At 35.8% G+C, this 16,632-nt stretch overlaps 1 protein-coding gene across 1 annotated transcript in view; it reads left to right on the forward strand.

The window, feature by feature from the left end:
• LOC131072427 (ubiquitin carboxyl-terminal hydrolase 17) overlaps positions 1–16,632 on the forward strand; it is a 56,173-nt gene that overhangs the window by 15,286 nt on the left and 24,255 nt on the right. Inside the window, exons 2-7 of the mRNA XM_058008572.2 lie at positions 4,769–6,323; positions 6,582–6,670; positions 13,604–13,689; positions 13,826–13,997; positions 14,210–14,333; positions 14,521–14,678. Coding sequence (XP_057864555.1) covers positions 4,769–6,323; positions 6,582–6,670; positions 13,604–13,689; positions 13,826–13,997; positions 14,210–14,333; positions 14,521–14,678 — 2,184 coding nt within the window. The remainder of the gene's footprint in view (positions 1–4,768; positions 6,324–6,581; positions 6,671–13,603; positions 13,690–13,825; positions 13,998–14,209; positions 14,334–14,520; positions 14,679–16,632) is intronic.

Raw genomic sequence — 16,632 nt, forward strand, 5'->3', positions numbered from 1 at the left:
CATTACCCACAACGTAGGCGCTTCATTGGATTAGGTTCTCTTGCATTTAATTTCAGTATTTAATAGACATTCGAAGTTGGTTGTATGCTGCCATTGTACTTAGACCTGGGTATTTTGTTTCATATCATATTCAGCTGTCAGCCAAGAGTCTTGGCCCTTTCATATCTGTGGTAATTGGGACATCAATAAAAAAGAGTTGCATATGATATATTTGTAGTATTTATTTCAGTTTGCAAGATAACTGTTTGTCTTAATGTCCCTAGCTGAAAGTCAACATTTCACAATAGGAATTGCATGGCAAATGTTCGATAAAATGCTTATGGCTGTAGCTCTCATTTCCATACTCTAGTTTGCAGCATATGTTATTTGCACTTTCTTTATTCCTTGGTGAAACATCATTGAAAACTCAAGCAAAACCCAAACACTAAAAACATTGAAAAATCAAACAAAGGCAGAAAATTGTGGTTGGTTAGAGTCCACCAGGTGTGGGTTCTTACACCAAATCTGTATACAAGCTTCACCCACTTGCCCATTACACCATGTTTACCAACCTTTTTTGGTTTGATGTCTACTAGAGCCATCTTATAACAGAACTGCTGTACAAGATGGCATTTGTCAGGGGCATTGATGACCCTGACATTCCAGATTTTTACCTTCACATTTATGACCCTGACATTCCAGCTTATGATCTTCATGATTTCTTGGTGGGGGGATGCCCGCACCACCTTGACACAAATTCGTTATTGGCAGCCAGGTGCCTTTTTCTTCATCTTCTTTAGCTGCTGACCTTGCTTTACTTTCTTCCATTCTCCTACCCCTTGGTCTCTCTCCTCCAAGATCAGCAGAGGGTACGGATGGGGTTGCTGTCAAATTACTTGCAGTGCTCCTGGTGACCTTTTTGAAAATCACCGTACCCTTCTTAATGCCTGCCATATCTTCATAAGTTGCTGTAAAGACATCTTCCTTGCTTTCTAATTCCTCAAATTGGTTCTCTGATTTATGTTACATAGTGGATTCCAACGAATCTTCATCACCTTCATCAACCACTGTTTTTATTTGATTTTCCATTCCCTTACTTGACTCCTTGTTTGTCCCCTGATCAACTGGTTCCTCCAGAGTAGTTTGTCTAGTGATGTCCTGAATTTTCCTGTCCCGATCCTGTGTTGACTTATTTTATTTGTTGTCTATAGTTTTCATGGTCCACATTTGTTTGCTGTGGGGTTGTAACCCAGCATTTGATCTATTAGTACATTAAACAACCTTACTGTGTGCTTTAACATATTCAGAAAAAAATTGGAATGACAGGCAATTGTAGTCTAAATCTTGTGTCCAGGTGCACATGGAAGAGACCAGCCTTATAGCTTGTCTGATCAGTTTTTAAGGTCAATCCTGACATATTTGTGGGCATAGGTTTTTGGCACCTTCTTGCCTGTAGAATCGGATTCAAATAAGTATGTTACTAGAGTATTTCCTATTTACTCCAACATCTTCTCCGACCAATATTCTTATGGAAGCTTATATAATCTGATCCATAATGAGATTTCCTCAACTAGCTCTATTAGTGGTTCAAATCCCGTTGACCAAGTGCTGATAAATCTCTCTGCATTGCACATGAACCATGGGCCTCCTTTGAGGATTTTGTTTCTGTCTACTTTTGACTGGAAGGTGATTTGTAAAACCCTTACGCTAGAGAGCTAATTGTTGGTCTTGGACAATTGGCCCAATGCTGTCCCATTCATGATTTAATTTTCTCCATTCTAGGACATATCCCAATGAATGTGGCTATGATCTCAGTCTTCTTTAATGCTTCTATTTGTGCATCTAGCATTTCATCTGAAATTCTTATATATCTTGATTTTTTCAGAAACATTGTTAGGGACGTTAAGTGCTGATATGCAATGGAGTTTTTCTTTTGGTGCATCTAGCATTTCATCTCAAATTCTTATATTTGGATTTTTTCAGAAACATTGATAGGGACATTAAGTGCTGATATGCAATGCAGTTTTTCTTTTGGTGCGGTTTTGTCTGCTTCCTTAAAGGTTCTGCACAAATCTTGATTATGTTTCATGAATTCCTGAATAGCTTGGTATTCTGCTTTATTTTTTCCCAGTATCTTCCTCTCGTTCTTTGTTCCCTTGTCTAAATTCATTGTGTTATACGGTATAGATTTCCTTTGTGTGCCCCTGCATCTGCACTGCCCATTTTTGCTTTCCATCATATTGTCATTGACTTTGACTTCTTAAAAATCACGAGCTTTTTATGTGTGAAAATCACAATAAAATCGCGTTTAAATCCTGAGACGAGAAAAATCGTGTTTTTTAAAAGCGATTTCGAAATCCATTGGTGAAACAGTCAATGGTGGCCGTGGGGTGGGAAATCCATCGGTGATTTAACCTTACACCTTTCCGGAAATGTTTTGTAGGCTGTCGCCACAAGAAATGTCGGGTTTGGGATGGCAGAAATGTTCGCGTTCGATGAAATTCGAGAGGGGTTTTGTAGGCTCGCTTAAAAAGCGATTTCATGCCCTATAATTTGCAGTTGCACGATATTAACTGTATTAGATAATTAGTACAATATAATATAATTTTGTTGTTTTACTTTTATTTTTTACTATTAACATTTAATAATTTACAATTTTAATATTTAGGAATATTTAATTGATTTTTAATTATTAATAAATATAAATTAAAATATTTAAATTAAATTAAATGAAATGAATTTTAAATAAAAAAATTAAATTAAATATTATTTATTTCAAGAATTTTGTGGATATATTATTTATATTTTTTAAAAAACTCAAATTTATATAAACCTAGAATAATCTCCATTTTGTTGAACAAATATAAATGTCACAAAGCATAGACTCTAAAATAACATTTATAAATTTAGTGTATAGGTGTGTTTTTTAGAATATTTTAAGAAATTATATATTTTCAAATGTTCGATAAATTTGCCGATTTTTTGCCGATTCCCGATTTTTAAAAAATTTTCAGCCAAAAGATTTATTGCCGATTAAGATTTTTACATACCAAATTTGAAATCTCTAATATTTTAACCTGTATCAAATAGCCAAATACTTATAATCTTCATCACTGCACACACTGGGCCAAATTGTTTTCTCTTATTCTTCCTACCTATTAGTTTCTTGATTTTTTACATATTTGGTCTCTTCAAGGCTCTTGTTTGGGTTTGCATGTAAGCTGATCTTTGATCTATTCCTTGTGTTTTGTTGTCACTGATTTTATGTGTTGGATGATGCTGTGCTTGTATCCAGTGGTAAGATGATCAGTCCGGATGTGTTAAATGCCTCGGAAATCTTATTTTCCAGAGCTGTTTTGTTCTTGCAATGGTTGCAAAGTTTGCATGCTTTTCCAAGAGAATTGGATATACTAAAGTTTGGATGTGATGTGTATGTAACATTAAACAGTATCTGGTATTGGCCATTTGATGGGTGTGCGATATACTTTTTAAGTTGGTTTGTATGTTTTGACATCTACTCATAATTTTGGATTTGGATTAGATGAGATGTGCACGAATCATTAGACAATATCTGGTACTGGTTGTTTGATGGGCACAAAATATACTCTTTTTAAGTTGATTTGTACACTTTGAAATTTTTCTCATAACTTTGGATCAGATGTATAAACACTAATTCTATTAGTATCAATAGACAATATCTGATACTGACTGTTTGATGGACTTGTAATCTACTTTTTAAAAAAGTTGATATAGACAATTTTTGATATTTTCAAGTAGTTCCTAGCAAACAAAATTCTATTAATAAAATTACTCCTTACAAAAACCTTAATGAGTACTTCTGATGTTTTTATAAACTATGCATGTGTTACATGCTTTGAGGCTTGTTTATGTATGTGCAGTTTTAGGAATTTACTGCTTGGCTAGAGGTTGGAAGATTAATTTTGAACTCGTAACATTCGCATGGTTCAGTGTTGGAGTATGTCATGTTTATGTAGATTTCTCTAATGGTTTACAGATCAATAATACTGCATAACTTTCCTGGAATTCTCCTCAATATAACACTGCATTCTCACATTTTCCAATTTTGACACTTTAATCGTATTTTGGCTATATTTATTTTAAGAAATTTTGGAGCTAGATAACTCAACTATTTATTTTAAGAAATTCTGGAATTACATAACTGAACTATTTAATTTAAGAAATTCCGGACCTACATTACTCGATTATTTAATTTGTGAATGTATGTAGCTACATAACTCAACTATTTAGCTAAAGAAATTCTGGAGCTACGTAACTTGACTATTTAGTTTAAGAAATTTGGGAGCTCCATAAGAAATTCTGGAGCCAATTCAAATTTTCAAAGAATACAAAGTTGGGGATTTTTTAGTGAACAATAAAAGAAAAAGAAATCAAAATGGTGGGGAATTTCATTGAGGAATCAAGGTCGGGCAATATTGACTGTGAATTGTTACTTTTGATGCTAGTGAAACTTAGTTTTGATGAGTAAAGACTCTCTGAAAATGGATATGTACCTTGAACTCTGGAGTCGCAAGTCTCTTTGGCAGAAACATGCCCCCAGCTCGAGGAGCCTATCTATTTGTTCTCCTCTTGCCTCACCATGAGTTTTTTTTCTGATTATGCGAAGGGGGCCAGTTTGTGAAATACAAATTCGTTTTTCAAAAATTGGTTTTCAGCAAGCAAATCCAGACTCAGTTGCTATAACAAATTCTAGAAATTTTCAGGTTACTTTTAAAAAGTTATGTTTCTTATAAATTGTGCTTGCTTGCAGCTCAGGAAAATGCCAAATAGTTCACTGGAGGCAAGGCCACAAATATGAATGTCAGCCACCTGATATTGATGATTCAAATGCTTCTTTGCCACATGTTTCAACTCAAGGAAGAGAAATCGATCTGAATTCTATATCTGAGCCACAATTTTTTAAGTCCATTGATGCTAATGTACAAGGGTTAAGTACCTCATCTAAAGCTTCTGACCAATCAAATGAGTCTATTTCTGAATTTTCTCCTTCAAAAAGATTCGAGGACTCAGCATCAAAGATTGGTCCTGTAATTGCAAATGAAAAACCTGATCCAAATTATGCTATCCCCAAAGTTCTGGATTTCAGTGTTAAATCATCAGTTAACAGTGCCACACATAATGCTTCTTTAGGGGATGCTCTGGTACCCGATGATCCTATTACTGATGTACCAACCCAAAAACTTAGTGTGAGCAACACAAGCACCTCAACTCCTGCAAATAATGTTTTGTCTTCCAAGGTCTTTGCAAGTGATATCCCTGTTTCTAAGGATGAGAGGAATGAGCTTCCTGGATCTGGAATTGCTTTGGACAATGGTTTGGGCTCTAGCAGTTTTGAACGTAAAATTCACAACTCTACAAGCTGTACAGAGAATCTTTGTGTTTCCATGGATGAACCTGATCTTCCAGTTGCTAGAAACAATCCTCCCATATCTGAGGAGCCTGTACATGATAATATTACTTTCAAGGCAGCTAAACATTCTTCTAGCGCTAGTGCCCATGTGGTGAATCCATCTAGATCCTTTAATTCAGCCTCCAGCAATAATGACCGTATGGTGGATTCATCCAGGTCTCTTAATCAATCTCCTAGCACCAGTAAAAATGTCATGGATGATCTAACAGGCAAAAGATCCATGAAGAATATCTCAAATTTTGGAAATCTAGTCACCAGCTCATCTGGCCAGAAGGATTCAACCTCTTTGAATTCAAGATCCTCCTTTAATTCTATGTCCAGAACTGATGTCCATATGGGTGATGCATCTAGCCCTTGCAATCAATCTTCCAGCACCTGTAAGAAAGTGGTGGATAGCCAAACGAGGAAAAGCCCTATCAATAATACCTCAAATTCTGGAGAATCAGTTACCAGCTCCCCTGTCCAGAAGAATTCAGTTCCTTTGGCATCAAGTTCAAAGAGTTCACTGCAGACCAATGATGATTCTTCAAGCTCCACATCCTCTGTTTTTGTAGACAGTACGTCAAAGGTTATGAATACTAAAATAGCAACATCTAAAGTTGAGAATCAAAGGGCTTCAGAAATAAGTGGTACAAGCAAGAGGTCTGTTAGATCTGGTTTTCAACAGTCTTCTCCACTTAAGGAAAGAGCTCCTGTTTGCAGCATATCACGTCAAAAGAATGGCAGCCATGATATAATTTCTTCTAACACTTTCCATACTGTTGTTTCATCTCTTCCCACTGGTAATGCCTTGAAAGCATCTGTCAAAAAAGTTGCACAGCAGCTGAAATCTTCAAAAGCCTTGAAACAATCTTCAACAAAAATTATTAATGAAAGCTCAGGAAAATCGAACCAGGTAATTTTCGAATATTCTAATTAATTCTTTTCAAACTATGGTTGATTTCACTTTTTGCAATGCTACAATTACTACCTAGGTTTGTGCGATACATTTTTTTAGCAGTTTATTGCATATTGACATACAAAAGAGGTCTCGAATTAGATCAAATTTAATAATTTATGTTCACCTGGAACAGAAAGTATGTTTGATTTGTTCTTGTTATGTAATTTTTGCACCTTATATTTATTTTTCTTACACACAGCTTTTGGTTGTCAGACACTGTTTCCATATGAATCCTTTGTCAAACTTTTCAACTGGGACAAGCTTGAATTGCCACCTTGTGGTCTCATCAATTGTGGAAATAGGTATGGTAGTTTCTAGAGACAGTAAGACCCTAATATATTAGTTTATCTTTGCTATCATCGTTCTTTGATTCTTAAATTGTTTATGCACAGACAGATCATGTATTCAGGTTCACCTAAAGACATGATAAATTTGTGTTTATCCATATGGTGACTTGATGTTTAAACTTTCAGAAATGCATATGTTTGAATGAAGCTGCAGATTATAGGCATTAAGGAATATGATATGGTTGCAACAGTGGTCTTCAATTAAAATATTACACAAAGTTTAAACCCTTTTAGTGTAAGAGTGACAAAGAATTCATCTTTGGGCCTTAATTCTCTTATGCTAACATCAAATAACTGTCTTGTAATATGAATTCCCAAATCAAAATTTTGTGGGTTTGGTTAAATATGACATCCATGGTTTGGCCCCCAAATAAATATGGCATTGAATTTCCGCCGACCACTTTTTTTCCTGATGCTCATATTGGATTGCTTAAATCTTATGTGCGCTTTTTAGAATATTTAGAGATCTACAAGCATACGATGGCTTATAAAAATTCTATTAGCCTACTTTTAGGTCCTTTTGCTGCTATTTATTTTATTCCTTGCTGTCTGAAACTATTTAACATCCTCAGTAGACCTCCTCATCTAGCAAGACCTACCAGTATCTTAAACATATTCCTCTCTGAAACAACATCTGTTGCCTGTCCTTTTTGCATCAGAGATTTTTTGAATTAATGGAAGACTCAATCAGAGCTAATTTTTGAGGCCATCTATATGTAGGACAGAATGTTTGGAAGCTTGATGTTTTATGTCTTTAATGAATGAGGTTAGACTGAATAATATAATTTGCGAGCACTTTTTGGCTGTTTAATTGCATAAGTAGTAATGTGAATGCTTTGGTTCAAGCTTTATAAGCACTGTGTAGCTTACTCTCATTTTTTTAAAGCATTTATGCAAGACTCTTATTACCAAGTTTCATTTTGTTTTTTGGCTTTGTAAATCTCAGGCAAGGCAATGGGGCCTTAGTTTGGTGTGAATTGAGCTTGGAGCAAGTTCTTAAGATTTGTAAATAAGGGTCTCACATAGGCCATAATTGTTCTACTAGAAGATTGCCATGTTCTAGGAGTTTGGGTTGTGTTATTTTTGTGAGGGGGATTTTATTTTTTCAACCCCTTATCATTGAAAATGGCTATTGTAGTGAGCATGATATGGTGATTTACAAATGTAAACCAAAATTTTCTTTTGCATCGGTGATTTGTTCTCCAACATTTTATTTGTTTCCAGCCACCTTAATGAATATATTTCTCAGGACTCTTAAAGGAGATGAAATTTGCAGCCAGGTGATTTGGGGATTTAGGTTTCTATGTTTAATGTTGAATGGATTCTACCTCTAATGGTGATCAAGCTTTTTGAATGCTATGTAATTATATCTTATTTCCAAAGGGGAATGTCCTAAATAATATCACAGTTCTTTTCAAACACTGCATTTTCCCCAATTTAGGAATATAAGAAATCTAGAGCACAAAATTTGATTAATCATGAGCTCTAATCATCTGCTAACGTTTAGACTGCTACTTAAGTTGAATTTTCTTTGAGTTCCTAATATGAGTAAGTTGATTCAAGCATAGGTAGTATCTCATTCTTATCAACTGCAGAGCGATGTGCATGATTTGGACTCCTAATTTGTTTGAGAATTTTTCTTTCAATTTAGAGAATACTGGTTCTTTATAGAGAGGAACATATATTTTCCTCAAAGGTAATGTCTTTTATGTTAACATCTTTTACTCTAAGACAATCTTTCCATCCTTACTAAACTACTGATGTACTCTAGTATACTTATTTAATATTTGTGTTTGTGGTCCTCATGTCTTGGCATTAGTTGAGGCTCCCATATGTACAGTTTTTTTCTTACACTTTCTTGTGTGGTGGCTAAAGCTTCTATATACTTATTCCATTTTTCCTAAATCTCAAGCCATACTTTTTAAACTTTTCTTGTTTAAATGATTATCTTTGTAACAACCACTAAACTTAAATAAAGAAAACAGTGAACCAGCTTAACATTTCATAGATGAGTTTGCAACAAACTTAAACTTCAGCTGAAAAAGAATAATAACTAACTGCTTTTCATCGGAATATGAAAACTAACTACTTCAACTGAAAAAGTAGTTAAACTATAAATGAGCAGTTAAAGAAATATACTTCATTTGCTTGAGACAAGAAAGAGATTTCAATAAATAATTTTACTCTAACAAGGAAAACATAAAAGTTCAAAGATTACAATTCATTGAGCTTCCTTCTGATAACTTTGTAACAAGCCTCAACATGGTCTAGAAGAGGGAGAGCATCATCAAGGGCTTTTCCACCCAACCATAGAACTGACAGTCTCTCGCTCACCTTCCGACTGGAAGTGGACCTACCCTTCACAAGGGTAGGAGAGTAAGGGCTAGACCTAGTTGCCATCTTGCCATCTTGCCATCTAACCCTGGTGTTTAGAACCTACAGTTACCTAGTCTGTCACACACTTAACTAGTATGACCATCTGACTAGTAGGTGTATCTGGTTCTTGTGAACTGAAAATCATTTTTACACCTAGCCTTCTCAATAATAGGTACAGCTGACCCACAGTGATACATCAATTAAACCTTATTATCTTGACAGCTGTCAATAACAGGCATAATGACCTTAAGGCTAAATGACCTTAAGGCTAAATGACCTTAAGGATAAATGGCCTGTGCTGTAAATCCTACTCAACTAACCCATGGTCAACAAGGATTCTGCTAAGAACATAATAATTGAAACAGAGAAATGTTTCCAATTGAGTTACATTAAAATTACAGAGCAGTTCATTATTATATTCAGATCAGCATCTCCATCTTGTATCTTAAGACCAATTCCTATTTTAAGGATAAACTCCCTCTCATCTCACATTCTGACTCAGGGATTGAACAGAAAAACTTGGGTAAATGTTACGATTGATACTCTCAATCAAATGACTGAACTTTACATAAAACTATGATGCAGCAAGAATGATCCGCAGAGCAGTTATGTGAAACGCTTATGATTAAGTTCTTATTAATTCAGAGTCCACGAAATTGCTGCTTTGCCATGCCATTAACAGGGTATGCAGACAGCTTTTCATTCTGCTCTCATTCTTTCATAACAGAAGAAATAATCCTCATATAATGCACTAATCGATAATGAAACACATTCAAACTTTCATGTCTTTATTAACAAAACCATAATAGAAATCAATACTGGAAAAATACAACATGCCTGAGCTATGGCAAGATTGACAAGAACTGATTCCTCTGGAAAGACAGACTACCGCTGCTCTATAGAAGACTTCCTCGATGTTCTTACAAGTTTCCTCAGTCTTGAGTCAAGAAGCTAATGGTGTGAGCTTCCAAAGGAAAATATGTGCCAGAGGAAGTTTGCAGAGGTAGCGAATATGTTTCTCTTCTAGAAAGAAGTTGCGATGCAAGAAAAAATAACATCGGAGAGAATGAAGCCCCCACTCAAGTGAATGCCTTGCTAATGTGAATGTGAAGTCCACCAAGAACCTGCTCATGCAAATAGTGCCTTCCATCTTGATTGATGGTGGCTAACAACGTAGACTTGAGAAGTGGTGGGGAGAGTGGGAGTAACATCACCACCCCACCTCTCTCCGAATTAATAAGAAAGCTTCGGTCTACATAGCCGATAGCATAATTCTAATAATGTTTAAAACACAATGAAAATGTATATTCGTGTATAAGTTATATTCATAATTACATCTGTATTTATATGTGTGTATTTATACGTATATTACTTCATAATGATTTGAATGTACGTACATATGTGTGTGTGTGTATAATTAATATGGCTATCCAATAGATAATCAATAAAAATTCAATTTTATTATAATAATATTAAAATTAATCTCAAGGAAAACTGCACACACGCAACTCACAAAGACAATAATAGGATAAGACCGACCGGCTACTGGCTGATAAGGTGAGACAACCACCTAGAAGGCCAAGGTGATGACCAATCAACTTATCTTAAGACTCGGGGCTCAATCCCAAGTTTGGTCTCTTCCGAAGTCTGCAATCCTCTCCTTGATGATACTCTCCTTCCCTCCTGAGGCCAAAGCTTATCCTACATCCACTTGGTTACATGGAAATGGTTAAACTAATCTTATCTTCCATTTATCATATGCATGTATATAAAGAAAAGATAGACATAGCCAACATAATCATTCATGTCTTACTATCAATATATACTAAAGATTACTCATTCACATATGAAAGTAATAAAACATCAATGTTCGGTCATACACACAATTTCCAATCAAAATAAAACCTTTGTCGAAAGAGGGGTGTAACAATCTTAATCCAATGTTTGAGGGGCATTCATGCATCTATAGAGCAAAAATGCAACCTTTTTGACTATATTTTTGCTTTTTTCCATGTTTTTTTTTTCACTTCACATTCTCAATGCATTTGGCAAGCTTTTTTGTCAGAATTGCTGAGCAAAGACTTGGCGAGTCAAATTGACAAGTTTTCCCGCGAGTCATGCCCTTTGTAGGGCAATATTTATAATTTTAAAATGTTTAATACCTTAAAGAAAATAAATTAAATTTTAATATTTAATGTAATTAAATATTAAATGTTTTTTTTTTGATTGGTAATTGGGTCTCCTACGCTTTTGACTGGAGTTTTGAACCAGTGGGATCACATTGGGGGACCCCATCCCTGTGGTTACATTGCCGAGGTATTAACACCTCCTAGGTTTGACTCTTGCGAAATTAACCATACACCTTACTCCTTATTTCTCCATGCTCCTTTATCCCTCCGATCTCCTTATATCTCCCTGCTAGTGCACCACCCTTATCTCTCCGCTACACCGAGCCTGCCACCTTATCTCTCCGTCCATGCACCTTATCCCTCCGATCTCCTCATATTTCCCTGCTCGTGCACCACCCTTATCTCTCCCCTGCACCGAGCCTGCACCTTCCTCCAACACTCACCATCCACCTTCGATCATGCTGCCCAAGTGGGGCCTGCACTGCTACGGCATCATTCGCTGGGGACCCACCGTGTACTGACCTACCGCAGCATCCACATACGTTGGTATTAACACCAACGGAACCTTGCACTAAACCATGTCAGCGATGGTCAAGTCTTTTTGACCCACATCACCTGTGCCACCATCAACTGATTTCCTTTCACGCACATGCCTGAGCGGGGGGAGCAACCTGCAAGGATTCAAACACATCACTCCGCATCAACGCTGATTGCAACTTGCCGTTGCACTGCGGGGTTAACCAATATTAATGTTTTTAAATTTAATATAATATATTAAAATTTTATTTTTTTGAACTACCTACATTTTATCTTTCTTTTAGTGTTTTTAATACTCTTCCTTTCTAGTAGGCCAATGCAGTTTACTTTGCTGTTGTTCAGATCTTTTTTTTTTTGCTTTGCATATCTGTAATATCCTCATACACAGGTCTGTGCTGGCTGTGTATCTTAAACAGTGTTTTTTAAATTTCCTTGTATGAAAATATTTTGCCTAAGTTAAAAAAATATCAAGCATCTACAAACCATGGATAATGGATTTAAAATTAAATATTCAGCATGGAGACTAATGTACTTTTGTTCACACCATGTAGTTTTCTCATACACAGGTCTGTGCTGGTTTTGTTTTCAGCAGTTATTGTAGAATTTCCTTGTATGATTTTATCAATATGTTTCCCTGAATAAAAGTATAGAACATCTACAAACCATAGATAATGGCTTTAAAATGAAAAATCGGCATGAAGTATGATTTAGTATGTGGTATGTACTATTTGTTAACACTGTAATAAGTACTACTGACATGTTACCTAACAGAAAATGGATTTTGCTTCTTGTTTATCAATTGCATTGATTACAAGATACACCATCACATGACTATATATGGAATATTATTGATGCTTCTGTGGCAATTAAAATGACCATTTGTGTTGACTAATGAAATTGAGTTACCTCAACCCAAATAAATGCACACATATTAAACATTGCTGTTTCTTGGTGGGGTTCATATAGAAGTTCTCTAGCCATCAAAAGAAATGATATTTGCGATGTGCAGGAAAGTTAGAGTTAAAACATAATACTGATATACTTGAATGCAAAGTACAGTTTTGGAGTTTGGACTGTGGAATGACAAATGGTTATGAAATGCAACAATTACTTAGTCCTTGGTTCGAAAATGATTGAATGCGACGTGAAACAGAAATGCATAAAACCTTTGCATGTTGAATTGAGGTTTCAGCCTATACAGTTCTTTTGGATTACCTGAGGAACTTGTCTGTGTTTTGCTTGGTGGATGATGTTCCTTTCATTTGTATTTCACAAGGCTATGAATTATTGGAGATATTTTTCTGTCTTTTGTTCCCTAGGAATATCATATGGGGATGTGTATTTATACTGCTTGAGGCACAAGTAAATTCTGATATTGAATATTTAGTATTTACCTACAACTATGTACCTGAATTATATGCACACCACTTTGTTCTTATCTTTGTTAAGATTTAATGGTTCAGCAATGATCAGGGGTTTCAGCTCAATTTGTTATTTGTGTAAAATTTCCATTATTTTGACTTTCTTGGCACAAATTTCTACTTCGTGCAACTTCCAATATGGGAATAATATATGCAGCTAACAATTTGATTTTGTTGGAGAGATTTTTTTCACTCTTGATGAGTCAATTGGACCACCGTATGCAAGGAATTTATTAATTGATTTTTTTGGTTTATTTCACTCATAGATGAGCTTTATAAATGAAAGCAAACTGTTTATTTCCTGTAAATTTTAAAAAGTTGAATAATTTTTCAGGTGATTTCATCTATGTGCTATGCCCATGCAAAATGAACGATTTATTTCTAACAATCTACGTATGATTGACGTTTCATGTGACTTTATCCAGCTGCTATGCCAACGTGGTGCTACAATGTCTGATATTTACACGGCCTGTTGCTGGATATCTACTTCAAGGATCTCATTCAAAAAATTGTATGTTACCTTTCCTTCGTCAGGTCATTCATATATTTTGACAGATGATTTTAGGTGAAATTTGCACTTATGTATATCAGCCATTTTATCTTATGAATATACACAGGATTGTCATTTGGTATGTTGTTGAATCCAGGTCAGAGACGTGAGAGAAATGATTGGTGCTTCATGTGTGAGCTTCAGCAACTTGCTTCCAGGATGAGGGATGGAAAAGGTCCTATTTCACCCTTCAGAATACTATCACAAATACAAAACATTGGCAACCACCTTGGGTATGGGAAAGAAGAGGATGCTCATGAATTTTTAAGGTGAATTAAGTTTTAAGATTGCAGTGTTTACAATGGCTTGTCAGGGCCAGTTCCCATTGTCTCTTGGGTTTTTACTGTATTTTCTACTTTGATATATTTCCATCATGGTTATGCTGATTTTCGTTTTGGTCCTTTGTCATTTTTTTTCCGGAAATTATTTCTGTAAATCTTTGATGCATATTGAAAATGATCTATATGGTTCCTATTGCCAGGTTTGCCATTGATGCAATGCAATCCGTGTGTCTTGCTGAAGCTGATGGAGGGAGGGCAGTTGATCCACTATTGCAAGATACAACGCTTATCCAACAGACATTTGGGGGCTATCTTCAATCAAAAGTAATGACAGTTGAATCGATAAGGATTGTTTTGCAATTATGTTTTGGTGGTTAACAAACAAGAACGACATTTATTTGCTTCAAATTGTTATGCTTTCGTATAGAAAATGTGTAGGACAAAACTACCACTACAATTTAAGGCAGTTAGATTTAAAACAAGATATATTTCTTTTTTTTTGGTACTGCAGATAAAGTGTTTGAAATGCCAATACATATCTGAGCGGTATGATCGCATGATGGATCTGAATGTGGAGATAGAAGGCAATATTGAATCTCTTCAAGATGCACTTGCACAATTCACAGCTCCTGAAATATTGGATGGTGACAATAAGTATAAATGTGACAGGTTAGTCTATATTAAGTTCAGATTGAGATGTTTACCAGTTTTACTACAATCATCCTCTCAGTCCCATATGGTGAAAATTGTTCTTTGAATTTCAGTGCACAATTGCCTTCCTTGCATTTGTTTAATTTTCCAAGAAAACCTAAATTTCTCCAAGTTTTGAAGATGAGAATATTGCTAATGCCTAAAGGTGATAATTCAAAAGGATTCTACCTGCTGACACATATGCTGCTGCATTATCTGTGATGATTTGCACCACATTATCTACCCCCACCTCCATGATGACACGCTCCAACATTCCAGCCAATGTTTCTGCATTTTTCACCTTGTTGGAGGCATCAACAGATTTCAAGAACACTACATTGTCCTTGCAAGCGACCAAAAAATTGATGATGGTGCGCTTCTTGCCATCTGTCCACCCATTAGAAAGAATGGTGCAGCCATAATTTGCCCAATCAATTTTTTGATCCTCCATCACTTCTCTTGCCCTAGCAATTGCATTTGTGAGCAACCTGTAAGTGCAAAGTGAAATTAGGTATTAGTACACAATTTTGATTTAATAAACAAGAAATCTAAAAAATAATTAAAAATGAAATCAAGTGGACTATGTAGTAATTTACTAACCTTCCACTCAAATCCCTGCGAGAAGGGGCCTTGTACCCCTTTCCTGAAACTATCATAGCAGTCACCAAATTCAACCAATAAGCATTCTCCGCCACATTGAATGCAATGTTGTTGAAGTACCAAAAATCATCAACTGCAATGTCAGTTTTCTCATGTACCTCCTTATTCCATCCACTAGCCTCTAATGATGGTTGTGCTCCAGGTGTGTTTCTGGGCACAAAATAATCACCTATTGACCCTGATCGTTGTGATGGAAGTGGAACAGGGCCAGGTACTCTACTAGAGGAAGCAGAAGCAATGGGCGAGCTGATGGTGGGTTTGCGGATACGTGGGCCACACCGAGAGCCCACTATGCCCTCAAGTGCTTCTTCTTCCTCTTCAAGGTCAATAGAAACACCTTGAGATTCAGCTATGGCTGATCTGATGGCTAGCTTTGCCCTCTCCCTTTGCAATTTCTTCTCTTCCCCAGCTGCAAGTAGGGCATTCATTTGTCTTTTTATTTCTTCATTGGTCCCAGGGCATGCTCTAGCATCCTGCCTATCTATTCCTGCAAGGTGGTATTTGAGGCGGTTGATGCCTCCATGAAGTATTCTCTCACACTTTATGCATATAATTGACCCAGGATCGGGTCCCTCATAGGCATACCTCCATGCCCCATCTCTAGCACCTCTAGGACGGGTGCCTATAAATCTAGATGGGCATGGATCTAGTGGCCATTGCTCCCTTGCCATGATTAATGCTTACTTAACCTACACATACAAAGTGCAAAAAAAAATTAACATTTTAGTTAAACAATTTAGCACTAAGCAAACTATCTACATTAGTTTAAATAAATTTAGACATCATTCGAAGTTTTTTTAAAAAAAAAGTAGGGTTTGAATTTTTTTTTGAAAACTAGATTCTTCAAAAAAATTGTGAAAATTCAACAAGACTTGTGTTAAATCTTGTGTAAATAACTTAGAAATGATTTAGACTACCTAGGAATCATTTGTAATCAATCTAAATGCAACAAAAAATAAACAAATTGTTTTAAAAAAGCATAGAAAAAAAAATTAAAAAACTTACCTGGAATCTGATTTTCCTTTCAAATCCCCTTCAAATCCACTTGGAATCACTCAATAACCACCCCAAATCACCTTCCAAGCCTTCCAAATGAGTTTCCCCCTTCTCAGCCCAAAACATAATTGGAAAACAAAAAATAAATGAATTTTAAGCCATTTTCGGCTGTAAAGGAAACGCGGGCGAGTTTTTTTCAAAAACTCGCCAAAAACTCGGCGAGTTTTCCTGGCGAGTAGAAGTCGTTACTACTCGCCAAGCCCAAAAACTCGGCGAG

Source organism: Cryptomeria japonica, chromosome 8 (assembly GCF_030272615.1).
Source record: "Cryptomeria japonica chromosome 8, Sugi_1.0, whole genome shotgun sequence".
Classification (NCBI taxonomy): Eukaryota; Viridiplantae; Streptophyta; class Pinopsida; order Cupressales; family Cupressaceae; genus Cryptomeria; species Cryptomeria japonica.